General features: G+C 32.1%; 4 protein-coding genes and 2 non-coding genes across 8 annotated transcripts; 3 read left to right on the top strand and 3 right to left on the bottom strand.

Annotated features, from left to right (window-relative positions):
- Positions 1–2,391: 2,391 nt before the first annotated feature.
- On the top strand, positions 2,392–2,907 carry LOC141833906 (GSH-induced LITAF domain protein-like; the record flags this gene model as incomplete). The annotated part of the gene is made up of 2 exons (XM_074721408.1): positions 2,392–2,586; positions 2,680–2,907. Coding segments are annotated over 2 exons (279 nt in total), but the record flags the coding sequence as incomplete, so codon positions are not given.
- Positions 2,908–2,957: 50 nt separating this feature from the next.
- Positions 2,958–6,537, bottom strand: LOC141833066 (uncharacterized). Of its 3 annotated transcripts, XM_074720463.1 has the most exons (11): positions 6,340–6,537; positions 6,197–6,268; positions 5,327–5,406; positions 5,107–5,206; positions 4,970–5,023; positions 4,728–4,805; positions 4,441–4,538; positions 4,304–4,361; positions 3,618–3,739; positions 3,356–3,465; positions 2,958–3,166 (listed from the first exon to the last, which is right to left on the bottom strand). In XM_074720463.1, the coding sequence occupies exons 1-11, from the start codon at positions 6,535–6,537 to the stop codon at positions 3,138–3,140; spliced, it is 999 nt and encodes a 332-aa protein (XP_074576564.1). In that variant the 3' UTR covers positions 2,958–3,137. The 3 variants fall into 3 exon arrangements, with proteins under 3 accessions (XP_074576564.1, XP_074576563.1, XP_074576565.1); XM_074720462.1 differs by having other exon boundaries at positions 2,958–3,465; XM_074720464.1 differs by lacking the exon at positions 2,958–3,166 and having other exon boundaries at positions 3,402–3,535.
- Positions 6,538–6,979: 442 nt separating this feature from the next.
- Positions 6,980–7,051, bottom strand: TRNAG-UCC (transfer RNA glycine (anticodon UCC)). The gene has a single exon. It is a non-coding gene; the product is annotated as a tRNA-Gly (tRNA).
- An 849-nt stretch (positions 7,052–7,900) lies between these two features.
- LOC141834128 (putative metal-nicotianamine transporter YSL6) lies at positions 7,901–8,507 on the bottom strand. The gene has a single exon (XM_074721580.1). The coding sequence runs from the start codon at positions 8,494–8,496 to the stop codon at positions 7,981–7,983; it is 516 nt and encodes a 171-aa protein (XP_074577681.1). The 5' UTR covers positions 8,497–8,507; the 3' UTR covers positions 7,901–7,980.
- A 2,015-nt stretch (positions 8,508–10,522) lies between these two features.
- On the top strand, positions 10,523–11,020 carry LOC141833905 (cucumber peeling cupredoxin-like). Its single transcript, XM_074721407.1, has 2 exons — positions 10,523–10,709; positions 10,806–11,020. The coding sequence occupies exons 1-2, from the start codon at positions 10,523–10,525 to the stop codon at positions 11,018–11,020; spliced, it is 402 nt and encodes a 133-aa protein (XP_074577508.1).
- Positions 11,021–15,196: 4,176 nt separating this feature from the next.
- TRNAA-AGC (transfer RNA alanine (anticodon AGC)) lies at positions 15,197–15,269 on the top strand. Its single transcript has one exon. It is a non-coding gene; the product is annotated as a tRNA-Ala (tRNA).
- Positions 15,270–17,838: the final 2,569 nt, after the last annotated feature.

The following is a 17,838-nucleotide window of genomic DNA, read 5'->3' as shown; positions in this document are numbered from 1 at the left end:
TAAAAAATGGAATTCGTCACTTCAGTAGTTTTACGATCATATGTGAGGAGGTAAATCGAGAAATTATAGTTGGCCACAATAGAGGAAGTCATTATTTCAATTTCGTCAAAATTTGATTCTTGTCCACTTTCATAATTCTACTTTATCATAATTAACTAAACTATACTCCAGAGGTAAGATTTAATTAATATACTATATGCATTAATAAATTGTATACTATTTTTAACAGTATTGAAAGAGTACCTTAAAAAAATTAAATCTAATAAATTTAATCTCGAAGACTTTATTGATTTATAAATATTAATTTTTAATTCCAACTAAAAATATATATAATAATAATAAAGAGACCGATAATGGATAATAATTTTGAATATTTATTTTATCCAAAATATTTATCATATTCATTATTATGATTATAATGATTGTATAATATATTTAATTTTTTAATTTATTATTTAGATGATATATGAGAAAATTTGATTAATCATATAATCAGAAAAATATTAAATTTGTCAAAGAGTTGAACTATTGGTATTCAACATCCTAAAAAATTCAATTTAAATTTTGCCGATGGTATTACAGCTTTAAGACAATTAATTATTTTATGAAATTTTTCTAAAATCCTTTCTTTTGTGCCTACTTTTGATGAACCATTCAATTTTTTTTTTACTGAATGATATATTGATATTGTAGTAATTCATAATGTCATACAAAATTATAACATTGTTACAGAAATAATATCGTATTATAGTTCATATACTGAATGATAATGTTTTTAAATTTATCATATTCATTGTTACGATTATAATTATTATATATCATATTTAATCTTTTTATTTATTATTTAGATAACTTGTATAAATAAATATTTTGACTATAATAATAAGAGAAAATAAATCTTTTGGCTGTAAGAGAATTCAAAAATAATTATTCTCTCTCTCTCCATTTTTCTAAAAAAAGATAGATCTGCCACCTTAGCGGCCCCACCATCTGTGAGGAAGTAAATCGAGAAAGTGCAGTTGGTTACGACGCAAGAGGATATTGCCTGACTTCGTCAGGATTCGAACTCTTGTCCTCTTTTTTTTGCTGCGTCGTAACCAACTCACCTATGCCCCGGGCTCTCTCTTCTCTCCATTTTTCGTTTTTGTGGTGGTTTCTGATAGAATCGAACAGGTAAGAGATTGAAGATCGAGGGCAGTGCCGAGATTTGGTGTTTTTTTGGAATATTGTCCGAAATTAAAATTTTCATTAGTCAACGATCCGGGAAGTGAAGCTTTCCCCTTCAGTTAGGGTTCTTTTACTTTTAAAAAGTAAATTTGTTTATCTACGATGGGTTTGATCGCCAGTTCAGTGATGGCACCCATCTGAGTACCAGATCACAGTAAATGAAAGGCGAAGACGAGGTTGAATTTGATCTAAATTGTGAATTTCTTTCTATCTTATTTCTAGGGTTCATATCGCAATCTTTTTCTTCATCCTAGCTTTGAAATTTGTCTATTGCGGCGTTGTTTAAATCAATAAGAAAGTTTTGCTCCAGCCATATTTTCTGTGTCACTGATGGTTGATATCCATGAAATCAAGTGATCTTGATTTTTGGCAATCCTTGTTAATGGAACATCGCTGCTTTGATTCACCTTTTATGCTTAAACAGTAATGTACAGATATATCCATTGTCTTGTTTATGCTTGAAGTTTTAACAAATTTAGATCTAACATTTGAGATTTTGTGATTAAACTAGTTGAGTCAAATAGAGTTGAAAGGTGTAGGTAATGATATCAAAGAAAACTCTAGTTAACATAATAATCAATGTAGAACTTACATGGAATTTACATACACACATGTTAATTGAGGGATAAGATCAATGTAGTTGATCTCAAATGGTTGCATAGGCATGACATATTTGTGGGAGCTCTTTTCATTATATATTTTGCTGATTTCCTCTTTTCTCTTTGGGTCAAGTTTAATTAAGTTGGTATGTTTCTACTCGCTGGTTTTCCTAGCTGAAGAGCCAGAATATATGGAGGGAAGTATGCATGCTTTGCAGTTTAGGATCATCCTTTAATTTTGAACAGTCTGGATAATTTTGATTTAGCAAATGAAACAAGAACTAGTGGAGGATTGCTGGAGTTTGATAATGGATTCTTATTTCAAAGATGAAGGTTCCAATTATACTTGTATAAAAATCAATATAAACCAATGTTGAACACCTCAATCAAACTAGATAAACACAAAGATTATCAAAGACTAACAAAATAAGAGTGGCTGAGTCGTAGTTCTCTTCTGATGAATGCCTTGACAATTCAAGTAATTTGAGAAGCTGTGGTGTCTGTAGAGCTATTTTGTCCCCATTGCTTGTCTTCAATGTTGGTATGAACTTATGAATTGTGATCCATTACCCGTAAATGGTTTATAAGGCGTTGGATTAAGTCACCGAATGTAAACTCTTTGATTGGGAACAGATCAAAACCGAGCCTGGCGGCTACTGTTGGTTGCATGATGCCATTTATGCTGGGAGTTTGCTTCCTTTGCCCATCCATGGACTGCTTGTGGCACAAGTACCATTACTGCCCTAGCTGTGGGCAAAAGGTTGACCTCATTGCTTGTCTGCGTGATTTCGCTCCTGCTCCTTGGTATAACCGTATGAGTAATGTTGCAACTCACAGAATTCCTGTTTCGCAGGTCGCTGACTTTGAGAAATCAGACCCATGTTTGGTCATGGATCCACCAAATTGGCAGGAGCCGAGTTTTGCTGTTCCCGCATAGTAATTCGCGGCATAATCCTACATCTTCACTGCTGTGTGCTTTGCTTGTAAATAAACGATTGGCATAAACTATTCAGGAGATTTGTAATTGAAATGTGCACTTCTATTGCTATCTTTAAGATGGAATAAACTGCAATATTTGGCATGATGTTGTGCAGAACATGGGTTGGTGCTTAGGAGAAAAAACACTTGTTGCAAATCATAGAACCATAACAGTTTTTAAAGAACACTGCACCTTTTCTTTGTTGTGTGATAGGAACTTTATCTACAAAAATGGTGGCGGTGGAGGAACTGCCTACCCACAACACAGGAATAAAGAGAAGACGCAAGGAAACAAGAACACCTTCCAAAGTGCTCTTATCCAAAACTAATGTTTCAGGTGAAGATTGCACTGGTTCTGGTACCTAATTCAGAGTACAAATTTTAACAATACTTCAACCCTCCACTTCATTTTGAAACTCCATCCTTTTGCTGGGTGCCAATAATTCGTGGTGTAGTCGCACAAAGCAAAAGAAAATATGCCAAATACAAAAACTAAAATAGTAATTAAGCTTGCCATTCATGATGGTGAAAGAGTTGCCTGAGCGTCCTACCCATTATCCATTCCATATCGGCCGATGACAAGGGTATATGGTTTGCTATGAGAGGAACAGCTTCCTTTGCCTCTTTATAACCACACTCGTTGACAACAAATGGGAAGTCACTGCATCACATGCTCAGATATAAAATCACCAGCAAATGATGCGAAATGTGAAGCATAAAAAATTATTAGCCTGCTCATAAAGAGAATTAATGATCTTATTTTTGATGAAGAGTTGCAGTTATCAACTCACAGAAAAAACTTTGAACGAGTACCTTCCCCACATGACATGATTAGCCCCAAAGCTGGAGATGACTTTAGAAAGAATGTCTCTTGTGTCTTCATATGGATACTGGTTTCTTGACAGACGGAAAAGTGCACTAAATTTCACATAAACCTATTCAACCCAAACATTTCTGTAAGCATAGAGTAACACAGAAGAATGACAGATCCCAAACCAACAAAGAAAGGAAATGGACATTTAATTGAGTTAAACTAGAATTATCTGAAGTTTAAATATAAAAACTTTTCATAAATGAAAGTCCTTCAAATTATCAGAATACATTGCAATTTTGAGGATTAGATATAGATCCTTCTTATATTAAAGAAGCAAGAAAATCACACTGGGAAGTAAACGGTGCAGGATGAAAGTCTCCGTTAAACTTACAATTGTTTACTTTGGATTGAGCAGCTTCTATTACTCTTTGTGAGCAAACAATGAAAGGGCATTGGTTGGCTAGTATAACAAAGTTTTAACTTGCATGGATTATATTAGCCTACGTGAACTATATCATATTAGTCAAAAGAATGTTTGCTATTTCCATAAATAATGCATGAAAATCATGGACACACCCAATCCATTATAACAAAATCAGCAAAATCGTAACTGAGTGGCCAGGTGCAAGACGATACAAACTTTCCTTGAACATGTACTACAGCAAAAAAAATAAACCAATTTTACCTGTGGAAATCTGGATAGCTTTAGCAATGAAGAGAGTGTATTGTGTTCCTCATCAGTCCTGGTAGAATAACAAACAGTTGGAATAGCTCTAAGCGCAATATGACCATAGAGCACATCTGGTGCATTAGCTAGCTTACAATGGAGGTTTGCAGAAACCCATATGGTCAAGAAGTACAACTGTTGAAGAGTAACTTTCACAGAGCTCCTCTATTTCTGATATGTGTAGGCTAAGACCCTGCAGAAGGCATAGAATTGGTACTTATCAAGGATGGGTATGAATAATTAGTTTTTGACTAATGATAGTTTGAAACGAGACAAATAACTCTTGTATATACTAATATATAGAAGAAAAAAATGTTGCATTTTTTTGTCAACACATGGCATATTTTGATCTCAGGATTGTAGTATACCAAATATGATCTACCTTCATACACATAAATCCAACTGGAACTCCAAGTTCGCCAGCTTTAGAGAATAATGCTTTCCCAATTTCATTTGTCATCTGTTCAGATGTAGACAATTAGTATATGTGCAACACAAAGGAGTAATCAGCATATTTACAAAATATTGCAATCATAAATATGACAAGTGTGATGTTATAGTGCATTAGTTGAAAGATAAAATGTGATTCAAGAAAGTAAAAGAACAAAAATGATAATGGAATACCTTTTGACTAGGAGGCCACAAATATGGATTGAATCGAACAGCCTTGTATCCATCCTTGAAGATGAGAAAGAGTGTTAGATTCACCAATTAATGTTAATAACTCCAATGTATTAAATTACTAGCCTATAGTAAAAAACCTTCAGCACTAGATCCTGAAGTTGTCTAATCCCAGATCCATCATCTGCAGGATTTGCAAGGCAGCAACCAACAAATTTGGATGGATGACGCCTCAAAACACTATTGCATTAAAATACAAAAGAAAATCAACTTTTTTCCTGATTCAAAAATCTTAACCTAAATAGCTACACTTCATCAAATGAATGCACAAAGTTTGTGTTGCATAAAGCAAAAAACAACCTAGTTACTAAAGAATGATCAAACATATGGTTTATTGGTTGCACAATAAGGGCACCATCAACTCCTGCCTCTGACATGCACTGGAAGAAAAGGCAAATATGTCAGGGATGTTTTTCATTTAAGAGCATTAAATAAGTTGCCAACAAATTCACATATGATTGATTGCAGCAAGACAACTTGGAGTCTAACCACCAGATGCTATTGTAAGGAATGGTAGTTCTTCCTTCTATCACCTTATTCTTAGCAAAGATGACAAGTATATTCAATAAATTGCTCCACAATGTGATATACAATCATTCTAAAAAAAAAAAAAAGAGTAAAGTATCAGTAAACTCACTATTACTAGGAAATAGAATATCCCTTCTTAACAACACAAAAGGCTGGGGTCCTAAACAAGTATTACAAATAGTTCTTTTACTAAATCTATAGCAAATCAAACTGTGAAAAAATTGTAATGTGAAGATAACAACACACTACTATTAGGCAAAGTAACAAACAAGTATCAACCAAATACAGTTCCTTTTAATAATGCATAAAATGCTATTATACGGCCAATTTATCTACCATGACACTGGATCAATAATTCTGATAATGTGCACAAGGATATGAGTTTGGAACAATACCGGAATTGCATATACTGATAGTCGCTAATTTGTTACCTAAGTCTGACAGATTTCCACCAATAAAATTCTAACTCGGCAAGATGGAAAACAAGACCAAATCTCAAACGTCCAACATAGTTGGTGAAAGATGATAGATTCATACGTCAAATGCCAGGCGCACAACCCGTTGTACTAACCTAAACAGCTCGAGTGGTCTCGGTCACTACAAGAGATTATTTGAAACTCCTATCCAGAAAAATCCAAGTACCTTGAGCAAGAAATCAGCGTCCCCAGGGATGGATGGCTCCTGGCCAGGAAAATAAGGGTAATTCTCTGCAGCCTACATGCCAAGGAGGAATCATCAGCGTCGAAAGAAAGCACGTTTCGAGTCAAAGGCATCGGGGGGTTTACCTCTTTGGGAGACGCCCATACGTGGAGATGTGAGTCCAATATCTTGGGAGGAGGGCGAGATGAAGGAGAAGGGGAAGGGATGGCCTCGGCATTGGAGGAAGCCATTCGGACGGCGACGGGGAGGGTTCTTGGATTGGAGCAGCGTAGCTTGTGAGAGAGGAACAGGGCGAATGGAGAAGGGGAAGCAGCTAAGAGCATGCTTGTTGACCTTATTCTTCACTAGGAGAATTATTTTTTAAAATGGATATAAAATGATATGAGATAGTGAAAAAGAAAATAATTTTATTTTTGAAAAAATAAAAAATAAAAAAACGGGCTTCCACTTTCAAGCGAAGCCCATATCGAATTAAGCCCGGTATTGTAATCGTAATCAAGCCGGAGCCCAAATACATGGGCTGTATTATGAAGCCCATGTTGAATTATGCACGGGGGCTGTGATACTTTCAGATCGATTGGAAAATTTTACCAAAAAAATCCGATTTTATATCAGAGCGAGGTTTCGATCCTCGGACCTGTGGGTTATGGGCCCACCACGCTTCCGCTGCGCCACTCTGATGTTTGAGTAGCAGCCAAGTTGATAGATAGTTAAGCCAATTAAACTGTGCAACTGAACTGTTCCAATTAAAAAACACGTAAAATTTGCGTCTGCCGGGAGTCGAACCCAGGTCTATTGCTTGGAAGGCAATTATCCTAACCGTTGGACTACAAACGCTGGTGATGATAGGTAATTTAATATTTTTTATAACCTAAAAAACCCTATTAAAAATCTCCATTGAATTGATGAATATTTCATTAATAAAGAATAGATATAGAGTCTTGGAGCTATCACGTTCTTAGCTTTAAAAAAGGAAAACAACATGTAGAACCTCTTTCTCTTGTGGACTACAGAAAATTAGTGTAAAAGGAGAAAATAAAATAGGTAGGGCTAAGAAGCATTAGTTGAAGATAAGATAGTAGAAAATTTATTAATGGTCTCTGGACGTGTTCAACTAAGAGAAGTCGATGAGGCATTATCCATTAAATAGATATTTTTTTTTTTAAAAATGGGCTTTGAGTCTAAATTTTTATAATTTTCATATGCTAACTAAAAGTTTTATCCATTTACTTCATTATTAGGCCAACATGTAAGTCTTTATTAGGTTGACTCAACGTCAAAAACTCTATATTAGTTTCACCTATTAGTTCTTATATTTTAACGGTATAATACTCACTTTTCATTTAACAAAATTATCATGTTTATTCTTATATAATATGGTAAGTGAGGAGAAGAGTAAACGGTTAAAAATTCATTTTTAGCTTCAAAATGATTTCTCATTATATTCTAAAACCGTTATTCATATTACATTATAATTAAATTAATAACGATGATATTTAAATTTAAATGAAAAAAGAATAAATTAATAACATTTAAAATTTAAAATATACTTAAGCCTGACTCAACTTATCTAGGACTAAGCTAGATCATCATAAGCGAAATAAACACCTGGAAAAGAATAAGCTTATGGATTTTTTTTTTAATTTCTGAAACCTTGCAAATGAATAACAGATATGTACGTACATAACATAACGTTGAGGGAATTCACATTAACAATAGGCCAACTGTATTTTGCATTTATACAAATACTTCAAAACATAAATATTTCAACTGCTAGGAACAAAGTTCATGCAAATTGGTGGATCGATCCTAAAAATTGAGAGGATTGCCGAAGGAACAGTCCATATCCCATCGCCACATATCAGGCCTGATGCAACTGCTCCAGCATAGTCATCAGCTTCCTTCTTGTTCAACCGTTCCCAGACGAACAAAATCACTGTCCCGACGAACATGTCGATTGCAAAATATGCTCCAATGTAGAAGGGAACTGCCATTGCCATTGGTATCGGGATGTACTTTGATACGGTTGTTGGGGTTACATCCCTGAGAAGATTAATTGCCAGCGCAGCTACAAAGAACCCACAGCAGAGCTCCAGGCAATGCTCTGGCAGCGCCGAGAAGCCTTCAACGCCTAAGATGGCCATTTCCCGGTATATGACTGCATACGGAGCCTTGTAGACGCCATCAGGTGACCCAATGTCGAAAGCAGTCCAGTAGAGCCAGAAGGTGAGAGGAGCAATGACACAACCTAAGGCTGTGCCAATCAACTGGGATACAAACATGGACCTTGGAGAGGATATTTATTGATTTATAAATATTAATTTTTAATTCCAACTAAAAATATATATAATAATAATAAAGAGACCGATAATGGATAATAATTTTGAATATTTATTTTATCCAAAATATTTATCATATTCATTATTATGATTATAATGATTGTATAATATATTTAATTTTTTAATTTATTATTTAGATGATATATGAGAAAATTTGATTAATCATATAATCAGAAAAATATTAAATTTGTCAAAGAGTTGAACTATTGGTATTCAACATCCTAAAAAATTCAATTTAAATTTTGCCGATGGTATTACAGCTTTAAGACAATTAATTATTTTATGAAATTTTTCTAAAATCCTTTCTTTTGTGCCTACTTTTGATGAACCATTCAATTTTTTTTTTTACTGAATGATATATTGATATTGTAGTAATTCATAATGTCATACAAAATTATAACATTGTTACATAAATAATATCGTATTATAGTTCATATACTGAATGATAATGTTTTTAAATTTATCATATTCATTGTTACGATTATAATTATTATATATCATATTTAATCTTTTTATTTATTATTTAGATAACTTGTATAAATAAATCTTTTGACTATAATAATAAGAGAAAATAAATCTTTTGGCTGTAAGAGAATTCAAAAATAATTATTCTCTCTCTTCTCTCCATTTTTCTGCAAAAAAAAAAGTGGATCCGCCACCTTAGCGGCCCCACCATCTGTGAGGAGGTAAATCGAGAAAGTGCAGTTGGTTACGACGTAGGAGAGTATTGCCTGGCTTCGCCAACCTTTGCCCTCTTCTGTAAGTTTGTTGAATCGTAACCAACTCACCTATGCCCCGGGGCTCTCTTTTCTCTCCATTTCTTTGACACTACGTATCACATTAAATTAAATTAGATGACATTCACATGGTTAAAATTTTATAATAGTATCATTATACACACCCAAAACCTTTAGATGTTGAATTATTTTAATTACGACTTTTATGTTAATATATCAAATTTGTATTTGATATGATCTAAAACCCTATGATGGATGGAACCCAACTCGACTTGGGATGGTAAATTCTATTAGATTTAGTATTCGATTACATCTTATTCCATAGTTATAATGTTATTAATATGAAACTGGCTAGCCAATTCAATGAATCTAATAGATAGGGATGAGTAAAAATTCAGTTAAATCAAATAAACGGATCAAATTTAAAATTCATGTTCGGTTATTTCAAAAATTTAGTTATTTTTTTTAAAATCGATTAATTAGATTAATTCGGTTCGGTTTCCATTTTAAATTTTTTATTCGATTAAATTGAATTAATCAAAATAAAAAAATAATTTATAAATTTTTAAGTAAATAAACTTATAAATCTCTAACTAATTGATAAATTTTTTATAATATTTAAAAATTTTAATTATTTCAGTTAATTCAGTCAAAAATTGAATTAATTGATATTTTATCAGTTCGGTTTGTTCGATTTTTATTTGAAAATTCGATCGATTTTGTTAATTTAAAAAATTTTAATTTTAATTAATTTAGTTCGATTCGGTTTGATTTTAATTGAATATTCGACCCTACTAATAAATGTGTGTGAAATAGTGTCATATTTCAAGCCTATTTTCTTTAGTTATTTTCTCTATTAGTTGAATGGAAATGTAGTTAATATGGTAGAGAGTGACCATGTGTCCCCACATCAACCCTAGCTATTCTAGGCACAAACGTCGTGGTGAAGCACTCTTTTAGCTTGAGAAAGATTAATTTTGAGGATGAAATTTAAACCGAGGATCGCGGCGATAAATTTGTCCTTTCTAAACCAAAATAGCCTTTCCAATTCCCATCCTTCACCCAAAGCTTCAAATCTATATTTAGACCATCCGAAAATTCTAACGATACCGCTATAAAATCCTCCCTTTCGTCATCATTCATTCCTCGCACTCATCCTCCTCCAACTCATCGTCGTAATCTATCTAACAAGAACACATTCAAATAAAGGCGAAAAAGGAGGAGGAATTGCAATGGCAAAGATTCAGTCCTACACCATCTCACTAGTCTTGGCAACTTTGCTATCCCTTTTGGCCGCCTCGCAAGCCCATCTAAAGATTCACATCGTCGGAGGAAGCTACGGCTGGAAGATTCCCCCCACCACCACCTTCTATCAAGATTGGGCCAAGAACCAAACCTTCGTCGCCGGCGATAAACTAAGTGAGCTCAAAAATTTTAACATTGTTATCGTCGTCATCGTTAAATTGTGTTAGTTTTAACTATTTAAAAGGTCTACTATGATTTCAATCTTCACAGTGTTTCTATACACGAGCGGGATGCAAAATGTAGTGGTGGGATCCACAGAGGATGACTTTGCCACGTGTCAACAGAAGAACGTGGTTGACATCCTCTACGAGGGCCCATCCACAGTGGAGTTGACGGAGGCCGGCACGCACTACTTCTATTGCAGCGTGGGGCTTCACTGCGAGCGTGGTCAAAAGCTCAAGATCAATGTCAACGCCTCCGCTTAAGTCAAAGACCAAAGTCAAACAACAGAATTGTTGGTGAGGTTGCTTGTTTTGTGAACGGGTCGATATACGTATGGCTGCTTGTTTTGCAATACTACTTTATGAATGATTATATTTTAATTTCGGGTTGATGCTCGATCACTTGTTGATTTATTAATTTTTCATTTATCAAAAGGCATCCTCTTCTCTGCATGTTTCACTCGATTTATTGATTGTTCATTTATTTGGTGCTAAATTTCATAAGTTTAAATATTAAATCAATGTGAAAATCATAAATTTACACTGGGCTTGAAAATAAATTTTTAAATATTCAATACATTGGGTTGTTATATTCTCAGGTAGGATTGAATGATCGGTTCAAAACTAAACTGATCTAATCAATTTAATCAAAATTAAATCAATTGATTTTTTTAAAAAAATTAACTAAAAAAATTAACGATTGAACTTTTCAACAAAAATTAAACTAACTAAATCGATCACATATTAATTAATTTGATTTTCAACTGAATTAATCAAACTTTTCATAATAATACATTTATATCCAATTTTAATTAGACCTGATAAATATTTAAATAGTCTAAAAATTCAAACGAGGTAAAAAACGAAATTAATTTTAATAAAAAGGATTAAAATTCTTCAAATCTTCCGAAAAACTTTAAACAATGATTTTGTGTCTAAAACTTCGACGTTATGGATTACATCCAATAACAAATATAGATATCTGAATGAATTTGAATTTAATATATTATAAATCTCATAATTCAATCCAAATTAAAAATTACGGTCAAAACGACCTTGTCACGAATCTCCCTGCATCAGCCAAAACTTTGTGGAGTGCCAAAACTGATCATAGATCACAAGTACTACTAAGCATCGATAGTAGAAACTCTCAATAATCATTGATAGTAGAAACTCTCGATCGATAATCGCAAGTAGCCAATGTAAATTTCCATCATGATATGGTAAAAAGCATACGTTGTTTACATGAGGTCGAACATTTGGAGAATAACAGAAGATTAAGTTGATCCTTGCACTCCATGTGTCTGAATATTTACCATGATTAAGACTCCTGCTTCATGTTTCGAAGACCACCCAGCAAACCGATGCAATCAAAGTGACATTCTAAAATACACACTGAATTTAATATTTTTTTTCTTTTTTTTTTTTTTTGAGATTTCGAGTGTCCAGAATCAGTGGCACCTTGCTTGAAAGAAGCTCAAGTTCATGCAACAAGAACAACCAGCTTAAAATAAGTAAACTAATAAATAAATGAAAGAAAATGCATGTCATAATCTATGCAAGAGCTTAATAACCAAATATCAAACTGTAGCACTGTCCCTGAATATATATTTCTAAAGTCAATCACCAGTTGTAAATTTTCTCAAATGGTGAAATCAAAATATCACAAAAGAGGATTTTATTTTTGATTTTCTTTCACTTGTTCAGATGAATGAATGGGCGGCAGGAAGCCTACTGGTTATGTATGTGATCTATATATAATAACTATAGTCCAAAGACACATCAAAGAAAGGGCTATCTGAACTCCTGGTGCTAAGCATGTTCACGGAAGCAACTTTTATGCCTACTAAGAAGCACTATGTTGAAATCCACAAATATAAACAAGTTATGATCAGAAACAAACAAAAGGTCAGTCTTGGTAAACATCTATGTTGAAGATTAACTTCAGAGTAATTGTCCGCTGCCCGAACTATCAAAGCTCAGGAATTTTAAAAGAGCCCACGCTAAATCAATAGCAGTAAGAACAAATAAAAGAAGAAAATCAATGGACGAGAACGAGATAACAGAGGGATGGGCTCGACCTGCGGATAAATATGACTTTTCCGAGAGCGAATTTGAGGCTGAAGTCTTGATGGCCCAAGCCGTTGTGGGTATCGCAGTGCTTCCTGAGACGATCGCTGTGGTTTTACCTTAGCAAAGATACTCCAGCTCCGATTTGCCAGGTAGCATCTCCCTCAACAGGCTCTCGACCTAGGGATGTGAAGTGAGAAAACGCAGTGGCGGAATCGCAAAACTGTCATGTGGCTGTCTCATGGCCACTATGTGGCCTTAGAACCAGAAAGGTGTAAAAACAGTTAAATGAGATAAAGGAAGATGGGGATGAAGGGGGACTCACATTCAATCTCAGCAGCCCCGACCTCCACCTCTACTCGATCTAGGGCCTCAACTTCGACATCTGCTCAATCTTATGTACTGACTTCGACTCAACCTCGGACTTCGACTTCGACCTTTATTCAATCTAAGACCCCGATCTCGACATCTGCTCAGTCTTATGTGTTGACTTCGTCTCAACCTCCTTCGACCTCTACTCAGTCTAAAGCTCCGACCTCGGCATCTACTCGACCTCAGTCTTAGTCAAGGAATCAGTTTGCTCATAAGAACAGAAAACCTTAAGACTATTTCTCCCAGAGAAATAAGAAGACATCTTGAAAGATATGGACAATTGAAACAAGTATATTAGAACAGAAGCATATGTTTTGAAACCTTTTTAAATTAGAATGTGTATTTCGGAAATAGATATTGACAACTCTATAAATTCTAATTTTCTCAAGTACTTACTATCCTTTCTCATATAAAATCCTAACTTAATCGTCGGAGTGACTCGTTGGGATCTATCCTTCGATGTCATTCTAACTCTCGTGAGTGTTTTTCATATCACTTCATCTCTCCCGCCGACTGTCTTCGAGAAACGTGCACGTCAATAGTTCATTGATAGGTGGTTTGATTATCCGCGGCATTTGGTCGGAACATAACTGAATAGGGAAAGAAAATAGCCGCGATCGTGAAGTGGAGCAACAATCCCATTGTGTTGAATTTTATTCAGTTTCGATTAATTCGGTTCGATTCAATTGTAACCAAAAACACAATTACAAATATAGGGGATGTAGCTCAGATGGTAGAGCGCTCGCTTAGCATGCGAGAGGTACGGGATCGATACCCCGCATCTCCATGTTTTTTAATTTTAAGAAAATATAATTTAATATAATTGATCACAACATAAAAAAATAATTTTAACCATATAAAAAAATTAAATTATATTTAAATACAACTATTAATAATAACCTAGTAAATTTTGTCATGAGATTTTTTTATATTTTATAAAATTTCTCTTTTATTAAAAATTAATTATTAAATACTTTCAAATTGAAATAATTAATAAAATTGATTGAATTAATTTGGTGCTTATGTTGAAGTAGATAGGGGTGAACAAAAGTTCAATTAAACTAAACTAATCGATCGAACATATTGAATTTAAAAATTTAGTTCAACTATTTCATCATTTTAATTTTTTTTAAACTAAAAATATCGATTATATCGGTTAATTTGATTTAGTTTCGATTTTAAAATTGTTATTCACTTAATCCGAATAAATCGAATAAATCAAAATTAAAAAATAATCGATAAATTCATAATAGCCGCGATCGTGCAGTGGAGCAACAATCCCATAGCGTTGAATTTTATTCAGTTTCGATTAATTCAGTTCGATTCGATTTTAACCAAAAACACAATTACAAATATAGGAGATGTAGCTTAGATGGTAGAGCACTCACTTAGCATGCAAAAGGTACGGGGATCGATACCCTACATCTCAATGTTTTTTAATTTTAAGAAAATATAATTTAATATAATTGATCACAACATAAAAAAATAATTTTAACCATATAAAAAAATTAAATTATATTTAAATACAACTATTAATAATAACCTAGTAAATTTTGTCATGAGATTTTTTTATATTTTATAAAATTTCTCTTTTATTAAAAATTAATTATTAAATTCTTTCAAATTGAAATAATTAATAAAATTGATTGAATTAATTTGGTGCTTATGTTGAAGTAGATAGGGGTGAACAAAAGTTCGATTAAACTAAACTAATCGATCGAACAGATTGAATTTAAAAATTTAGTTCAACTATTTCATCATTTTAATTTTTTTTTCTAAAAATATTGATTATATCAGTTAATTTGATTTAGTTTCGATTTTAAAATTGTTATTCACTTAATCCGAATAAATCGAATAAATCAAAATTAAAAAACAATCGATAAATTCATAATAGCCGCGATCGTGAAGTGGAGCAACAATCCCATAGCGTTGAATTTTATTTGATTTCGATTAATTCGGTTCGATTTGATTTTAACCAAAAACACATTTATAAATATAGGGGATGTAGCTCAGATGGTAGAGCGCTCGCTTAGCATGCGAGAGGTACGGGGATCGATACCCTGCATCTCCATGTTTTTTAATTTTAAGAAAATATAATTTAATATAATTGATCACAACATTAAAAAATAATTTTAACCATATAAAAAAATTAAATTATATTTAAATACAACTATTAATAATAACCTAGTAAATTTTGTCATGAGATTTTTTTTATATTTTATAAAATTTCTCTTTTATTAAAAATTAATTATTAAATACTTTCAAATTGAAATAATTAATAAAATTGATTGAATTAATTTGGTTCTTATGTTGAAGTAGGTAGGGGTAAACAAAAATTCGATTAAACTAAACTAATCGATCGAACAGATTGAATTTAAAATTTTAGTTCAACTATTTCATCATTTTAATTTTTGTTCTAAAAATATCAATTATATCGGTTAATTTGATTTAGTTTCGATTTTAAAATTGTTATTCACTTAATCCGAATAAATCGAATAAATCAAAATTAAAAAAATAATCGATAAATTCATAATTAATTAAATCTATTAATCGCTAATTAATCCGTAAATCTCCCACAATGCTTGAAAATTTTGATTAATTCATCTTATTCAATTTTCAACCGAATTAATTGATATTTCATCAGTTCAGTTTATTGGATTTTTATTGAAAAATTTGATCGATTCGATTAGTTAGAAAATTTTTGATTTATTTGATTTTAATTAATTCAGTTCGATTCAATTTTAATTGAATAGGATATATAGCTCAGATGGTAGTTTGCTTGCTTGGTATTCGAGAGGTATTATATTTAAATACAACTATTAATAATAACATAGTAAATTTAGTCATGAATTTTTTTTTATATTTTATAAAGTTTCTCTTTTATTAAAAATTGATTATTAAATACTTTCAAATTGAAATAATTAATAAAATTGATTGAATTAGTTCGATGCTAATGTTAAGTAGGTAGGGGAGAGCAAAAGTTTGATTAAACTAACTTAACCGACCAAACAGATTGAATTTAGAAATTTAGTTCAACTATTTCATAATTTCAATTTTTTTTTTCTAAAATATCGATTTTATCAATTAATTCAATTTAATTTCGATTTTAAAATTTTTATTCGCTTAAATCGAATAAATCAAAATAAAAAAAATCAATAAATTCATAATTAAGTAAATTTATTAATCCCTAATGAATCAGTAAATCTTCCACAATACTTGAAAATTTTGATTATTTCAATTTTTTCAACCAAATTAATTGTTATTTCATTGGTTTAGTTTGTTGGATTTTTATTTGAAAATTCTATCAATTCGGTTAGTTTGGAAAAAATTGATTTGTTCTGTTTCGATTTATTGGGTTCGATTCGATTTTAACCGAAAGTTCAATTATTGATATAGGGGATGTAGCTCAGATCGTAGAGCGCTTACTTAACATGCAAGAGGTATGAGGATCGATACCCCGCATCTCGATGTTTTAATTATTTTAAGAAAATATAATTTAATATAGTTGATCACAACATAAAAAAATAATTTTAACCCTATAAAAAATTAAATTATATTTAAATACAACTATTAATATCCTAGTAAATTTAGTGATGAGAAATTTTTATATTTTATAAAATTTCTTTTTTATTAAAAATGATTATTAAATACTTTTAAATTAGAATAATTAATAGAATTGATTGAATTAGTTTAGTACTTTATGTTGAAGTAGGTAGGGATGAATAAAAGTTAGTAAAAATAATCGATAAATTTTTAAAATTGAATTTAAAATTTTTATTTGATTATTTTAAAATTCCTATTTTTTCTAAGAAAATTGATTATATTAGTTAATTCAGTACGATTTCAGATTTAAAATTTTTTATTCGATTAAATCGAATAAACTGAATAAATTAAAATAAATAAATAATCGATAAATTCCTAATTAAGTAAATATATAAATCTCTAATTAATTGATAAATCTCTCATAATTTTTGAAAATTTTAATTATTTCGGTTGATTTGATTTTCGACTAAATTAATTGATATTTTATCGGTTCGATTTATTCAATTTTTATTTAAAAATTTGATCAGTTCGAAAAAATTTGATTTGTTCCACTTTGGTTTATTTGGTTCAGTTAAATTTTAACTGAAAACTTAGCTCTAGAATAAGGGATGTAGTTTAAATGGTAGAATGCTCGTTTAGCATGCGAGAGGCATCGGAATTCATACCTTACATCTCCAAATTTTTTGAGAAAATATAGTTTAATATAGGTGCTCACAACATAAAAAAATAATTTTTAAGCCTATAAAAGATTAAATTATATTTAAATACAACTATTAGTAAGGTAGCTCGCTTGAATTGATACGGAGGGCAAGCCATCAGTGAGAATTGATATGGGGGCGAGACATCAATGAGATGTCAGGACCTATGGGCCAAGGGACAGTCTCAGGCACGGGCGGAGCCACGTTGTATGCTACCCGGGCTATAACCCGGGTAGCTCAACGTGAAAAGCCTTAAATTTATGAAAGGGAATTTTTTTTAAAAAAGAAAACGAAGGAGACAGCCTGGGTTGTCTCGTCGGAACAGTCCACAGTCGGAGATCAACCCGGATAAATTACCCGGGCTGGCTCCGCCATTGGTCTCAGGTAGACAGTTTCTAT

The sequence above is a fragment of the Curcuma longa genome, chromosome 8, assembly GCF_044706935.1.
Source record: "Curcuma longa cultivar G26 ecotype Majalengka, Jawa Barat chromosome 8, ITB_CL_G26_1.1, whole genome shotgun sequence".
Lineage (NCBI taxonomy): Eukaryota > Viridiplantae > Streptophyta > Magnoliopsida > Zingiberales > Zingiberaceae > Curcuma > Curcuma longa.
This window is presented reverse-complemented; position numbering and strand designations above follow the sequence as displayed.

Coding starts and splice junctions, on each gene's coding strand:
- LOC141833066 (XM_074720462.1), bottom strand. CDS start 6,537: ATGCTCTTAGCTGCTTCCCCTTCTCCATTCGCCCTGTTCCTCTCTCAC. Junction 5,407..6,196: donor ACGCTGATTTCTTGCTCAAG/GTACTTGGATTT, acceptor CTTTTCTTCCAG/TGCATGTCAGAGGCAGGAGT. Junction 4,362..4,440: donor GGTTTCTGCAAACCTCCATT/GTAAGCTAGCTA, acceptor TTATTCTACCAG/GACTGATGAGGAACACAATA.
- LOC141834128 (XM_074721580.1), bottom strand. CDS start 8,496: ATGTTTGTATCCCAGTTGATTGGCACAGCCTTAGGTTGTGTCATTGCT.
- LOC141833905 (XM_074721407.1), top strand. CDS start 10,523: ATGGCAAAGATTCAGTCCTACACCATCTCACTAGTCTTGGCAACTTTG. Junction 10,710..10,805: donor CGTCGCCGGCGATAAACTAA/GTGAGCTCAAAA, acceptor CAATCTTCACAG/TGTTTCTATACACGAGCGGG.